The sequence below is a fragment of the Aythya marila genome (genome assembly GCF_965140915.1).
Source record: "Aythya marila genome assembly, chromosome: 5".
Classification (NCBI taxonomy): domain Eukaryota; kingdom Metazoa; phylum Chordata; class Aves; order Anseriformes; family Anatidae; genus Aythya; species Aythya marila.
Window position 1 is genome coordinate 18,204,770 of NC_139046.1, and position 14,018 is coordinate 18,218,787.

Genomic DNA, 14,018 nt, shown 5'->3' on the forward strand with positions numbered 1-14,018 from the left:
CTAGGAGATCATAGATGATTTTAAGAAGTAAATTAGTTTTGATTTGATTTAAGCAAACCTTGACTTAACTATAGCTTTGGTTTTTATTTTTATAGTCATGAGTAGCCAATGTATTATATCATAGATAATTCTTCCACTGTTGTTCAAGGGAAAAATTCTTGTTGGCACAAGAAATGCTGAAATAATTGAAGTTGGAGAGAAAAATGCTGCATGTAACATTCTAATTAATGGTCATATGGATGGACCAATCTGGGGCCTAGCAACACATCCTTCCAGAGATTTTTTCCTTTCTGCTGCAGAAGATGGCACAGTAAGACTCTGGGATATTGCTGAAAAGGTAGGTGCTGAAGAACAGTTCTTGTTTTGTAAAAAAGAAAAAAATATCCTAAACGTGTGGTGGTGTTGAGGATTCAAAGCTTGCTTTTTAATGTATTCTGAAAATAATTCATCTGATACTATAAAGCATAATGTACTTTTGAAATATGAACAGATAGAGACATTTACTTTTCTGGATTCTTATTTCTTCACAGAAGATGCTGAACAAAGTCAGCTTAGGGCATGCAGCTCGTACTGTTTGTTACAGCCCAGAAGGTGATATGGTAGCCATTGGCATGAAAAATGGAGAATTTATTATCTTGCTTGTGACATCTTTGAAAATTTGGGGGAAAAAAAGGGACAGAAGATCAGCTATCCAAGATATCAGGTCAGAAAACTTAATGGCTTTGTATGTTCATAGTATTCTAGAAATTCGTATTCTTTTGATTTTGAAAAATACAGTTTCATTGTGTATTTCTGAGGAGCATTGCAATGACATTTCAGAGCTGGAATTAGTGAGTGAATTACAGAGTTTGATTATTCCTCTACCAGGAATAAAAAGAAAGGATGAACTACATGAAGTTAAGAAATAGCCATCAGTCAAAAAACAGGCCCTCTACAGCAGGTGGAGTCTCAGGTGATACTGACAAGGGTTAGATAAAATGAAAAGGGAAGGGAAAGTAAATGGAAAAATAGGAAGAGACCATCCTAATCAGGGGGCGTATCAGTAGGCATAAAAAGGAACAGGGTAAGATGATGTGTAGGAGGTAAAGTGAGATCAGAGGTTTACAGAAAGTGACTGGATGTCATCACAGAAGCAATGGAAATGCCTCTTCTGTCAGCTTGCTCTTAGTTATGGTTTATTAGAAGGAATTTATTCAGCAGAAGGAAAACTTTGCTTCCATTTCCTGAGTCATGTAAAAGCTTACTTAAAGGAGGAAAAGACTGTTCCTTCTGTTAGATAAATGAATCATGAATGCTCCACCTTTCTCTTCAGTTCTGGTTAGCATAAACTTGAAACACAAATTAACCTGTGTTTCTCAAATCCTATATTACACCTATTGTAAGTGCCAACCTGTATTACAATTTACTGCAAGTATATATATTCATAAAGTCATTCATCTGTTCAGGTTTAGCCCAGATTCTCGTTACTTAGCAGTCGGTTCCAGTGAAAATGCAGTGGATTTTTATGATCTGACGTTGGGTCCCACACTAAATCGAGTCAGCTATTGCAAAGATATCCCAAGTTTCGTGATCCAGATGGACTTCTCTGCAGATAGCTGTTATCTCCAGGTATCAGTCATTCGTTGTTCAAGATACTGAATAGCAAATGTACTCATGACAGATACTGTGTAACTACTCTCCTTTGACAACTACTCAATTTTGTAATGAAGTGTCAGAGTAGTAGGTTACTGTCACTAGACTGTTACTTTATTTTAGTGGTAAGTGGATGACATAAATAGTCTCTGTGAAAACTAAGTACAAGAAATAAGCATAGAAAGAAGAAACAGATTTCAAAATCACTGTAATGGGTTTCCCCTGCCTTTCTATTTCCCAGATGCAGATGGGTTATCTTAAACAAGGAAGGAGTACAATCTATCATTCATTATGTCTCAGGGAACTGTGAATACTTCATATCCCTGACAAGAATGGTAGCATTGCACTTCTTTTCAGTTCTAGCCTTCGCAGAGCAGCATCAAAACTATGGTGTTAGAATTTCCAGCCTTGTGCCTTTTTTATTTATTTATGTTCACATATACATGACAAAATGCACAATGTATAGACAGAATTAATATTATGGGCAGAATGTGAGATGTTTCAATTACATTTTATCGATTAGACATTTTAAAATTGAATATGTCTTACTCTTTCTTGCTGATGCTTTATACTTGCGTAGATTTTGGAGGATTTTCAACTCACTGAGCAAGATGATTTATGAATAGACAATATCAAGAAAATGCTTTTCAAAACCCTTTAAAATTATAACCTCATCATTTAAAATAAATTCATTTATTTTAAATTCTTATGAACTGTTGTATGTGCGCATTTCAAAGGTCTCTACTGGGTCTTACAAAAGGCAAGTCTATGAAGTGCCTTCAGGAAAACAGCTTGTGGACCAGGCTGTCATTGACAGAATAACATGGGCTACATGGACAAGGTAAGCAATTCACGGGTTGACACCTGTTAAAATGCTTGCAACTTCCAGAAGCACCTACTGTTTAAAAGTATATTTCATCCCTTCATCCAGTCAAATACCTTCTTTAAATGCATCCATATACTCTGGCAACATATCAGGTAGGTACTCTACAGCAAAACAAAGTGCATAGCATGTTCTCTTGGTAGAACATGAGCTGCTTGACTGGTCAAAGTATCAGATAAAAACTGATCTCTCTTAAGTGTGCCTTTCTATTCATTATGTATCTCTAGTTTCCTTTGATCATATCTATAGCAGCCTCAGTATTTTTTAATTCTGCTGTGCAAGTTGCCTGGACTAATTGCAGTTTTTGCCCCAAAATAATGATTTGGGGTGCAACATAATGCAAAATAACGATTGGAGTGCAGGGAAAACTAGAATAATTAAAAACAAGAAAAGATAGCACAAGACTGATAATTTGAGTTTTATTATTATATCATTAATGCTATGTGTATACTAAAACTGCTATTAACATTTTCATATGTTAATATGAAAATAATATGAAATTATGAAAATGATATGAAAATATGTTAATATGTTTTCAAAAGTTGTACAAAAGTACCTCAAAATACCTTAAAGTTACTACAGTTAATTAAAATGGATTTAGAAATTTTGTGAAGAATGAAAGCGTATTATATTTTATTATATATTTAAATATATACATTTTATATTTATTATTTTACACTTTATGCAAATCTAATTTCCTTTCCCTAATTTTCGGCTCCTTGCCTGCTTTCAATTATTGCTTGCAGGCAAAGCAATAATGTCTCAGGCAAAATTTGAGATCCATACATGTATGGATCAGTTTAAACAGTATTAATTCTGAATATTTTGTTGCTAGAACTATGAATTTTTCAGAGGGCTCTGAACCATTTTGCTGGTTTTTTTTGTTCCCCTCCTGCCCCCCCCCCCCCCCCCCCCCCCCCAGTAATCCATTTTTGTCACCTCTTTGATATGAAAACAAGAAATGTATGGTTTTTGACCCAATTCGTTATGTTTGAAGTAGAAAATTCTTTCTTGAGTATAATATACTGTGCTCTGATCTGTGGGAAAAAATCACAGAAAAAATGTCAAATTATACACCTCCTAACAAGTGATAGAATGCACATTTCTGTGCATTCTTGTAAGGCAGCCCATACATTGTAAGCACAGCTGAATAAAAAGCAACTTTGGAAAAGGTTTTGCAAATGAAGTTTTCTATAAATGTCTGTTTGGGAATCATAAGATAATTCTGTTTAGAACAATTCTTTATTTTCTTCCTCTGTCCCCTCCCCCCCATATTAATGAATTGGACTTAGGCAACCTTTTCATCTAATTGATATGAAAATGTTATATTCTCCTTATGTTCCTGTTAATTCTATTTTTTATTATTATTCTCTCATAGTTAAACCTTATTCATCCAACTCTTGTGCTATGGCATTCTTTTTTTGTCTTTCTTCATTTTTGGCAAATGTCACTCCGCACTGTTGTTAGTACTATTAATACTTCTTTGACTGGTTAGTGTGGTCATGGACCACAATATTCTTGGAATTGTAAGACTGAATAAATTTCAGAAGCAATTATAGAATATTATAAACATTAGTTACAAAAAAAGAGATTTTTATGTCTAAGAATAAAATGTAAAAATGACATTTTTTTTTAAACCTGTTACATTAGTAAAAGCTGTTCACTGTTTTCCTGAAGTTTTCAAAATAATCTCTTGCTCTTCTGTTTCAGTGTTCTAGGGGATGAAGTAATTGGAATCTGGTCCAGGCATGCTGAAAAAGCTGATGTTAACTGTGCCTGTGTCTCTCACTCGGGAATCAATCTTGTAACAGGCGATGATTTTGGCATGGTCAAACTGTTTGACTTCCCATGTCCCGAAAAATTTGTAAGAACTTGTTTTTTGCATAGTTACTAAAAAAAAAAAAATAATTCACTAATACTGGCATGGTTAATTTTCACAATTTGAGACTATACTGCATAATCAGTTTGCACACATCTAATGAAAATCATATTTTCAGTGTTAGGGATTTTATACAAAGTTTCTAGACATTAATTGTGTGACAAAATATATTTTGAATTGTTGTGTTAGCTTGAGCATTGTTCCCAATTTGCAGATACTGTCTCATTTGGAGACAATTTAATCTTTATTGCAGCTCAGTGGGAGTTCTTCACATCTTTCACATCTGAAAACCTGTGTAACATTCTGAATGATGTAAATATAAGAAAGAATAAAAAAGTAGATAAACATGCATACTTGGTCTGATTTACAAGGACATAGATTATTTACATTCTGTCATTTTATTGTGTGTTTTTTTTTGTTTGTTTTTTTTCCAGGCAAAACACAAACGATTCTTAGGTCACTCTGCCCACTTAACTAATATTCGATTTACAAGTGGAGATAGATACGTGGTTAGTGCAGGAGGGGATGACTGCAGGTACGTTTCCTTTCTGTTATTGTCCGAAAGTACATATACTGCAATTCATAGCAGTATAAAGCTCAAACATTTTATCTCTGTTTTTCTGTTTGTATGTAAAAGTGGTTATTTGCAACAAAACAAATAGTTCAGATGTTAATACGAACAGTTAAGATTTACTAAATTAAAAAAAGTATATTTCTGTATTCAGAGTGTATCATATATTTAACTGATATTTTTCTTTTGACTGTATTAGCTCTTTCTTTTAACCGTATTGTCATTTTACATCTCATTTTTTAACCTTCTGGAAAATACAGCTTGTTTGTTTGGAAGTGTGTGCATATGCCTCACTGAGGGAGACATGGAGACTTGCAAAGAGGATGCTGCATGAAGTACCAGGCATGAAATACCCAGGATTGCAATGTGATATTCTACTGTGCCCTGCATGCTTAAGAAATGGTGCTGATCCAAGACACGGAGCGATCCGTCTCTGAAAGACAAGTATCTAGAGTCTGTCGGAAGGATAGACTGTAACAAATACGCTGAGGCCATTAGATTTGCTTCAGTAATCCGGGTTTGTATTTCACTCACTGCCAGATGTTGAAAATGAAATACATGGATAAAAGGGAAAAGGGAATTGTTGGTCAATGTACAGTTTCACAGTAAGATCCTGGGTTTTTAATCAAGAGATGTTATTTCTGACCTAGTGCTGTACATTGATCTATTTTGAGCATGAATGTTTCTTCTTTAAGTTTTGGGGTCTGAATATCATTGAAAAAAGAGTATTCCATATTTTATTACTGAAAGAAACCATATATTAACTCATAAAAATATAGTATTTTAATAAATGTTTATTATAATGGCAAATGATATTTCTATGATTGATCAAAAGGAAACAGAACTTCCTTCTGGTGAAGCAGAAAATAAGACAGCTGGTTCCTTAGGACTTAAATATTTCTGTATTTAGAGGCCTGGGTCACAATCATGTCTGGTGAAAGCTGCTGGATACGCATGATCTTCATGGCTAATTTAGTGTTTTTGTTGCACTTAAACATTAAATTAGTTCAGTGAGCAAAAATAGATTTGCTCACTTTGCGAGTGCCTTGCCCACAACCTAAAAGTCTAACTCCAATTTTTGCCTTTTGAATAAAAGTTATTCTCAGTGGAAGAGAGATTATTGCTGTGTTACTTGAATGGGCTGATAGCCTCTATGCTGGAATAGTGGACTAAGGTGAGGATTTTATAGTCTTCATAACTGATAAGGCTTGGAATGTCACCAGTTGCAAAAATACAATTTCATAGCAATATGAATTGATTTATTTTCTCAGCATCATAGGGGGAATTCAGAGAGAATATAAACTTTCCAAACATTATATTTTGTACATTTGAACTTTTTAACAGAGTTGGGACTAGCTGGGAGAGGTGTCTACTCAGATTTCTCTCCTGATTGTAAAAAATAAAAATAAAAATAAAAACGTCCAATCATAACGCTTCTTTATATGGACCTGCTGTCACCTCTAGCATAAGTGCATTTATCTCATCCTGCACCATAACTGAGTTGAAAAAACATTTCAGTGATGGTGAAAACCTGAACAAAACTGTTTTGGATATTAGTGAGGAAGGTTTCATCAGCTATTTGTCTAAATCATGTCATAGAAATGCATTACAGACTGAACTTGTTTTTAATCTGTGCAGTTATCTTTCATTCAACATAGAAGGGAACAAAAGTAACAAATTATCAGCGCTACTCACAATGACATTCTGCTGTGAACATAAAGATCTCTGTCTATGTAAGTCAGCATTACTTTAACGATGCCATTTGTTTAGGTCAGTCAGTAGACTTGATATTATTCACCTCTTGCATTCTCTTATGCCAGATAAAAGTAAAAATGAAATAAATCTCATCCGTTCTTGTAAGCATCTTGTGTGCATGGTGGTTATAGAGGGAATGGGAGGGTTTGCTTATAGGAGGGTGAAAAAAGTTAATCAGCCAGACTTCTGTGCTCTTCTAGGTCCAAAAATGCTTATTATGTACTCTAAAAGGATAGTTACCCCACAGTCTTAGATAATATATTTTATATATCAAGCTATAACAAATATTTATTTTAAAGAAATTGATGAACTAGACTATTATCAGTTTTCTTGGCATGTTTTTTAGCAAAATCTTGCCAGTCATGCTGCTGCTATTCTACAGGATTTGTGGATCTGTGGATTTGGTTCTTGAGTGTACAGGGAAATCTTAGCAGTAATGGTTTTGATTTTAACGGAATTGCGTCTGAGAATTACAAACAGATCTGATCTTTTTCATGACCTTATTGCCTGCCGGCCTGTTTTATGTGAAAAGTAGTAACTGACATTTAAATCTTGGCCAGAGAAATCCGCAGTAGTGTGCTTTTCTATAGCTGTGATTCTATCCCCTGTTAAATACATCTGTGTAGGGCTTCTTGACATGAAGTTAAATTTTTCCTGCCTCTATTTTAAGGTTGCCCTTCATCAGTTCAAGATGGATGGCTGTTACTTGCTTCTTCCTAGTTTGTCCTACGCAGACTGCCAGATCAGAGTCCTTTTTCTGCCTTTTCACGTTTTCCCCTCAAATCCTAGGCTTGATATCTCCCAGCTTCCTGATCTTCTGTAGACCTTCATCCAGTGTTACAGATATGCGGGCTAACAAGAGGTTTGTTCCCTCTCCCTGTAGTATCATTGCTGGTCGTGCACCCCGACCTCTTTATTAATTATGTTGATCTAATTGTGCCTGTCCATTGATAATTTGTCATTGGTGCTTTTTTCCTGAAGAATCTCGAATGCCACATTGGTGGTGGAGTACCAGTGAGAGGCTGACGGGCAAGCTGCAGCAGGGCGAGCCTGATGGCGATGGTGTGAGTCTGAGCTGCCAGCTCTCCGTGCTGCGTCGTTCTCCTAAACCTCACTGCAGCTGTAAAGGGCTGGGGTGGGAGCTGGAAGCTGAGGAGCGCTTAGAAACAGAACTATCAGCCTTGTTCCTCCTGTTGTGGCCAGTTGGGCAGATGGTATTTTCCATGACAAACTGCTTGGTGGTTTGCCAGGTGAAATGCGAGCAGCCTCAGGTGCAGCTTTCTTTCTGAGGACCACTCGGAGCGTGTTTTGGGTGACAAGTTGGGATTTTCTGCTGAAGAGAGCAGCTGGCTGCAGCCGCAGTTCGAGATGGCAGCGTTGTGGTCTTTTTGTCTGTGGTGCTTGTCATTGTGCCTCATTCGCTGTTTACATTAAGTGCTACTGCAGTAACCTGTTCATTGTGGCCACCCGGATCAGTGCTTGAAGTGTGTGTGGAGTGGAACGGGCTGCCTGCCGTGACCCGGTATGACGGGGTGGGGAAAAATCTGGAATGTGGAGGGACTGGTGACAGCCTCGTGTTTGGAAGCCTTGCAGAAAAATGTGGGCTGAAAGGCTCAAACTGGCCTTTTTTGTGATTACGCAGTGCTGAGGTGGAAGCTGAAGTTCTTTGCATAATTTCTTTACTCATAATGGATGATTTTACTTTCTAGTTGAATTGTTTTTCTCTTCCTGGTGAGTAGCAAACATATCTTTGGGTTCTTAAAAGTCAGCAATGTTTTTTTTTTTTTGTAATAAGAATAGAAGAGAACAGCTTAGTTGGAAGGGACTTCCAAAGATCATCTGGTCCAACAGCCTGACTGCTTCAGGGCTAACCAGAAGTTCAAGCACGTTATTGAGGGCATCATGCAAATACCCACTGAAAAGAAAAAGAAATGGAGAACTGATTCAAGAAAAGCAAAATGTCATTTCACTTTAAAAATAAATGTGCTCTTGAAAACTACTTAAATATGCTTAGGAAAGAAAAAATGAGTGAAAGAAAATCCAGCTCCTAAGAACAAACAAACAATTTAAAATAAACACATTTAGAACTGAAAATTGTGATTGTTTAGGAACTAAGGAACACTGTTTAGGTTAGAGAGAACTAGTAAGCCAAATGTATTGAATCATTTAGACTTGAAATCTTAAATTTCTCATTCTTAAGGAGGTATTCATTGTATACCTTTCAAATTTTGATAGGGAGGGCAAGAGATAGTATAAAATGAAAGATACAAGAAAACATTTCACATGATTGGTTTTGACACTTGAAGGAAAGCACGCATTCAGAGTACTTTCAATTTTGCTCAATGTTGGGGTTTCAGTTTTAGCAAGATGCTCATTTCAGAGATGCTCTGAACTTTATCCAAGTCAGGTTAATGCTGACTTGGAACTGACTGCACCATCAGAAGCAAAGATAAGTTACCTCCTGGCTCTAGAATGGGGAGTCCTGCCATTACTCCTCGCTCCCTGGGGTGCAGTAGTGGGACAAGCCAAGGATCTCGGTTTCAAAGACAGTTCTTACCCAGGCGAGGTGTGATGTACTTCCCTGTTCTGTTATCAGTGCCAGATGTGACAAGCCTTAATCTTTACAGATTGTTTTTATTCTGTTAGTGTAAGCTCTAGACAAATTATGTCTTTTCAGTATTTTGGACTAAGTGAATCATCCTGGAGGCTCCGCAGAAAGGGAAGTAGATTGCAAGTCACAACACAAATTGCCACATCAGTGATTTTAGCACCAGTAACTGCTTTGCATTTCCATACCCATGTTCTCATGGGCTTTCTTATTCTTCTTTGCAATCTGCTCTGTTTTCCTGAAGTTTCTGGCACCATTCAATTTTTGCTTATGTAGCTAGATACGTCAGCTTGCCAAAGCCCGCTATGCGTTTTCTGTACCAGTCACTGTGGCATGGTCAGACCCAGCCTGTTTCTTTGGTTGTCTCCAGCTGCTGATCTTCAACTAACTTTGATGTCAGACTTAAAACTCATTTCAGAAAAAAATAATAGTTTTAGGTGTGTAATATGTGCAAGAGCCACAATAAGGTTACCTTGCCAAAATCATTCATAAGTAAAAACTAGTGGGTGGGTTTGGTGGTTCTGATTTTTTCCCAGATGCTAGGACAGGTCATAGCTCACTGTCCCTTTCTTAGATTACCTGCAGCATTACAGCCATGATCTTAATCTATTTTTTGTTAACTCTGTTAAATGAGTAATCCATCCAAATCACCTTAAGAAAAAAAAGACAGTGTTCTTTTCCCTCACGATGTGGAGGGGGAAAAAAAAAAAAGGTCTGAGCATGGTGACAATAGGCAGTTGTAACATCTGCTACCTTTTAAACAATGGAAGACAGGATGGAGGAAACAGGGATAGAAAACCAAGAAATACAAACCCAGAGAAGACGAGAAAGAGAAAAACAAGGTAAACAGAGGAAGGAGAGCTCATAAATAGGCAAAGGCAAGGTTAAAGGACTGGTGTTGGTGGTGGGTGGGGAGTCATGTCACTTGGCAGCAAAAGGCAAATATCTCCCTGCAGATGGAGGCTCTTCAGTGGCTGCTTGTGGTGGTAAGGACTGGTGAGCAGTAGCTTGTTGGTCACAGTGCTCGAGGAAAGGCTGCAGGCAGTGTTGTTGGCTCGTTCTTGGGAAGGTGCAGGTGCTCCCCTGTGTTGCTCTTTCCACTTCCATGCCGATGGGGCAGCCACTTAGTGCTGGAGTACAGCAGCTAACACCATCAGCTGCTGTTGCAGTGCATGCATGTTTGGTAACAGAGAGAACAGGGTAAACAGAAAAATGCTATGTAACTTTGAGAGCTCACCTAAAAGAATTTAAAGGTGTTTTTTTTTTTTTTTTTTTTAATGCTACTTGTCTTTCCCCCATAAACCAAGCATGGATTTGTTTTAATAGGCCTTTTCTGCTTGTTATCCTTATTTTAGTTTCCTGTGCAAATGGGCTTAAATGCTTTCTTTAAACAAACAAGTATTAAACCAAAGAAACGTTATACTTTGGAAGCCTCTTCACAGCCGGCCTCCTTCATTTACTGCCTCTTCCATTTCTTGGCTATTGAGACTTTATTCACCAGTTCTTGGTTCTGTTCCTGGCCATGTGCAGCTCTGCAGATGATGGACATGGCTACAGCCGTCTTTGGTCCGTCCCTGAGCTCTGGGTGTGGCCAGCTGATAGGGATGGCCATGTATCTGCAGGGGGCAATGTCAGATAGATGTGGGCTGAGTTTTCCTGCAGTGGTTCCTTGTCTCAGGCCTCCAAATGCATGTGTTGTTAAGTCAGGGGAGAGGAATGTAATACAGGCCTATGAATGCACAGCAGTAGAAATCGGTGAAGTAAATCATTGCAAAGTAAGGAAATACTAAGTTAAGGAAAACTTTACATTAAAAATCTGAACTCATTACAGGTGCTGCTTAAATGACTAAACTTGACTTTTATGGGTAGTGACTCTTGGTAAGAAGCACAACATCTGTGCACAGGTCTCTGAACTGCTTCCTGGGTACCTGCTAGAGGACAGCTGAGTTTGGGATGTGACAGCTGGAGTGTGTGTTTGTATGTGTTTGGGTTCATCTTCCAAAAGCCAAAATGCAGAGTTTTCTGTTTCTATTGCTTGGTGTGGGATAACCTCAAGACCCTGCAAAGTAATTTTGCCTTTTATTTACTTGTGGTTGTCTCTCTTGCTTTGGGCATAGATGTCATGTAGAGGCTTACTTGAAGAGGAACAAGAATCAAAAACCAAACTTGGCTTTTCTTTTTTTTTTTTGTAATAGCAAAAAAAAAAATATTACTGTTTTAGTTCCATTGTTTTAAAGATGTGTCTGACTCACACCATAGTATGCTATTCTTTGTGCTCAAATACTGATAGGAACACCATGGCACTGCAGTCCCTACAACTTGCCCAGGATACAATGTCTACTCTGACTTTACTCCATTCTTAAAAGCTTGTTGTACCCACCTAACTTCCACTTGGGCCTAACAACTGGTATTTTAAACTAGAGGATTAACATTGCTTATGCTTTACCTGTTTTTCATAACGTGAATTCTTTCACAGGGGACAAATATCCCAGTTATTTCATGTAACTGCAAATTTCATAAGGCTAGTGCCAGCATCAGGTGTTCCCACAGCGGGCCTGAGGCGGGAGGTGAATGATTAAGGATAAAGATGTAGACTACTGAAGTAAGTATTGCATTGGTGGGTTCTGAAAAAGGGATTTGGTAAGGGTGTATTTATGTTGAGTCCTCTGTACAGTTATAAGCTGTTCAGGGGGCAGAGTTTCCCATGTAATATCCAAAAATTTATTTGGTAGTTTTTGCCATTATTCTTGATTTTTTTTTTTCCTCCCCCAGGAGCCAACTTCCACTCCCCCCACCCGCCAAAACTCCCAAATAAATATTTCTTCATATGTAATGGCTGTGAGAGGTCAGTCAACTCTAACCACAGCCATGCTCTTACTACAGTGACATGTAATACAAAGCATTATGCTGCTGAAAATGAATTTTACATTAATGTATTTAGTTGCAAATTCGTGAGCTTGGAGGGGAGCATCTTTTCATGCCCACCAGATAAAAAGAGGGCATTTATTCTTCCCAAGAAACAGAGCAATTAAGTATCTTCTTCCAGCACATTACTTAACCATCTGAACACGTAATACTCAGCTCTGGAGCTGTAAATGGTCCTTCCATTAGTTCTATGAGTTTTCCAAGCACTAGTCAGGCCTGGGACATGCACTATATAATGTTCTTTGGGAATATAATAAACATACTTTCTAAAGAAACTCCAGGCATGAAAACTGGCACAAATTGCATAAAAAAAAAAAAAAGGTTTTCTGTACTTTTGTGAAATGGTGGTGCTCTTGGGTAGTACCTTCCATATTTCTGGTCTGTTTTTTCTCTTTACTTGTTGCTACCTCGTGTTGTATTGTGTTTTCAGGCTCAAACTAGCTGGTCTCTTTTTAAAAAAACAAAACAACCAACAACATTTCTGGTATATTATGAGTTTGGTTTATGCTTTTTAGTTCAGTTATGGGTATACAGCATATTATAATAAGTAATGAAAATGCTGCATTACTGATTTTTGAAGAAAGTTAATGCGTTTATAATGTAAAATTTCATGTAAGAACACACAAGACCACAATGATCACTTAAAATAATGTAATAATCTAAGTAAATACATTAGACGTATTCCCTTTAAAAATATATATACACTTTTAGCTTTGTGGGTGGGTTTAATCATCTTTTTTTTTTTCAGAGAAAAGTCAGCAGCTTGCCTTATGCTAAACATTGTACAATAGGTTGTAAGACATCAAAGCTGTTGAAATTCAGCAATGGAGGTAGCAGTAGTTCACTGCTGCCCTTACAAATTGTCTTCTCATCTCACACTGAGAAGGAAAAATAGCTTCATGGTGGCAGCTATTTCTGCAAGGGCAGCTAATGAAGGCATTGGAAAATTCTACAGAAAACAACACAACAAAAAAAAAATATTTCAGCATTATTCCTTACGAAGCAAGAGCCTGTCCTCTGCTACTCTACTCCCATCAAGTCACCTTAGGAAAATATTTTACTGTAGTACTTTAAGCTTAAAATCCAGTTGTCTGTTTAGATTTGTTGTGTTTCATTATGGAGTGTGTCAGAGAGTCCCTTTTGCTTTAACCAAAAAAATATATATATATTTTGAACTAGTCCAAAGGTATGGTCATGTATTACTGTAATAAGGATCATGGTTTTAAGTGTACTCCATTTTGGTTTCCACCATGAACATCTATCCCCTGTAACAATGTTGTATGTTTATTTAAGGTATATATATATATTATATATATATATATATATATAATTAAATGTCAGATTTTTGCATTAAGATTTTTTTAAATTTGAATATAAGCCTTGAGTACTTTATTTCATGAACAATTTTAAAAATGCTTTCCTGGAGCATTAAGTTTCAGAATTCAAGACTATATTTGTCAAATTTAATTTAAAAATATGTAGCTCTTATTGTTTCCTGATATATAATGTAAATATTTGTAAAAATAAATTCTTTTGTATATTTTTGTGAAAATGTAGTTCCCCAAAAGATAGAAAACATTTAATAAAAAAGTGCGTTCATCTTACCGCTCAATATTTTCCATTATTACAAATAGCCGTTAATATACATATGGTAACCCACGGGCAATTTTCACAGAAGCTTCTTCATATGAGTTGTTTACAAAGTGTGTCCAGTAGGAAGAAGTGTTGGAAGGAAAAAAAAATGTTCAGAAACAGATTCGGAGAG

General features: G+C 36.8%; 1 protein-coding gene across 1 annotated transcript in view; it reads left to right on the forward strand.

Moving 5' to 3' along the window:
• EML5 (EMAP like 5) overlaps positions 1–6,796 on the forward strand; it is a 101,781-nt gene extending 94,985 nt beyond the window's left edge. Inside the window, exons 36-42 of the mRNA XM_082761622.1 lie at positions 149–337; positions 531–703; positions 1,446–1,608; positions 2,370–2,473; positions 4,226–4,379; positions 4,829–4,929; positions 5,226–6,796. Coding sequence (XP_082617748.1) covers positions 149–337; positions 531–703; positions 1,446–1,608; positions 2,370–2,473; positions 4,226–4,379; positions 4,829–4,929; positions 5,226–5,262 — 921 coding nt within the window. The 3' untranslated portion in view covers positions 5,263–6,796. The remainder of the gene's footprint in view (positions 1–148; positions 338–530; positions 704–1,445; positions 1,609–2,369; positions 2,474–4,225; positions 4,380–4,828; positions 4,930–5,225) is intronic.
• The last annotated feature ends 7,222 nt before the right edge of the window (positions 6,797–14,018 follow it).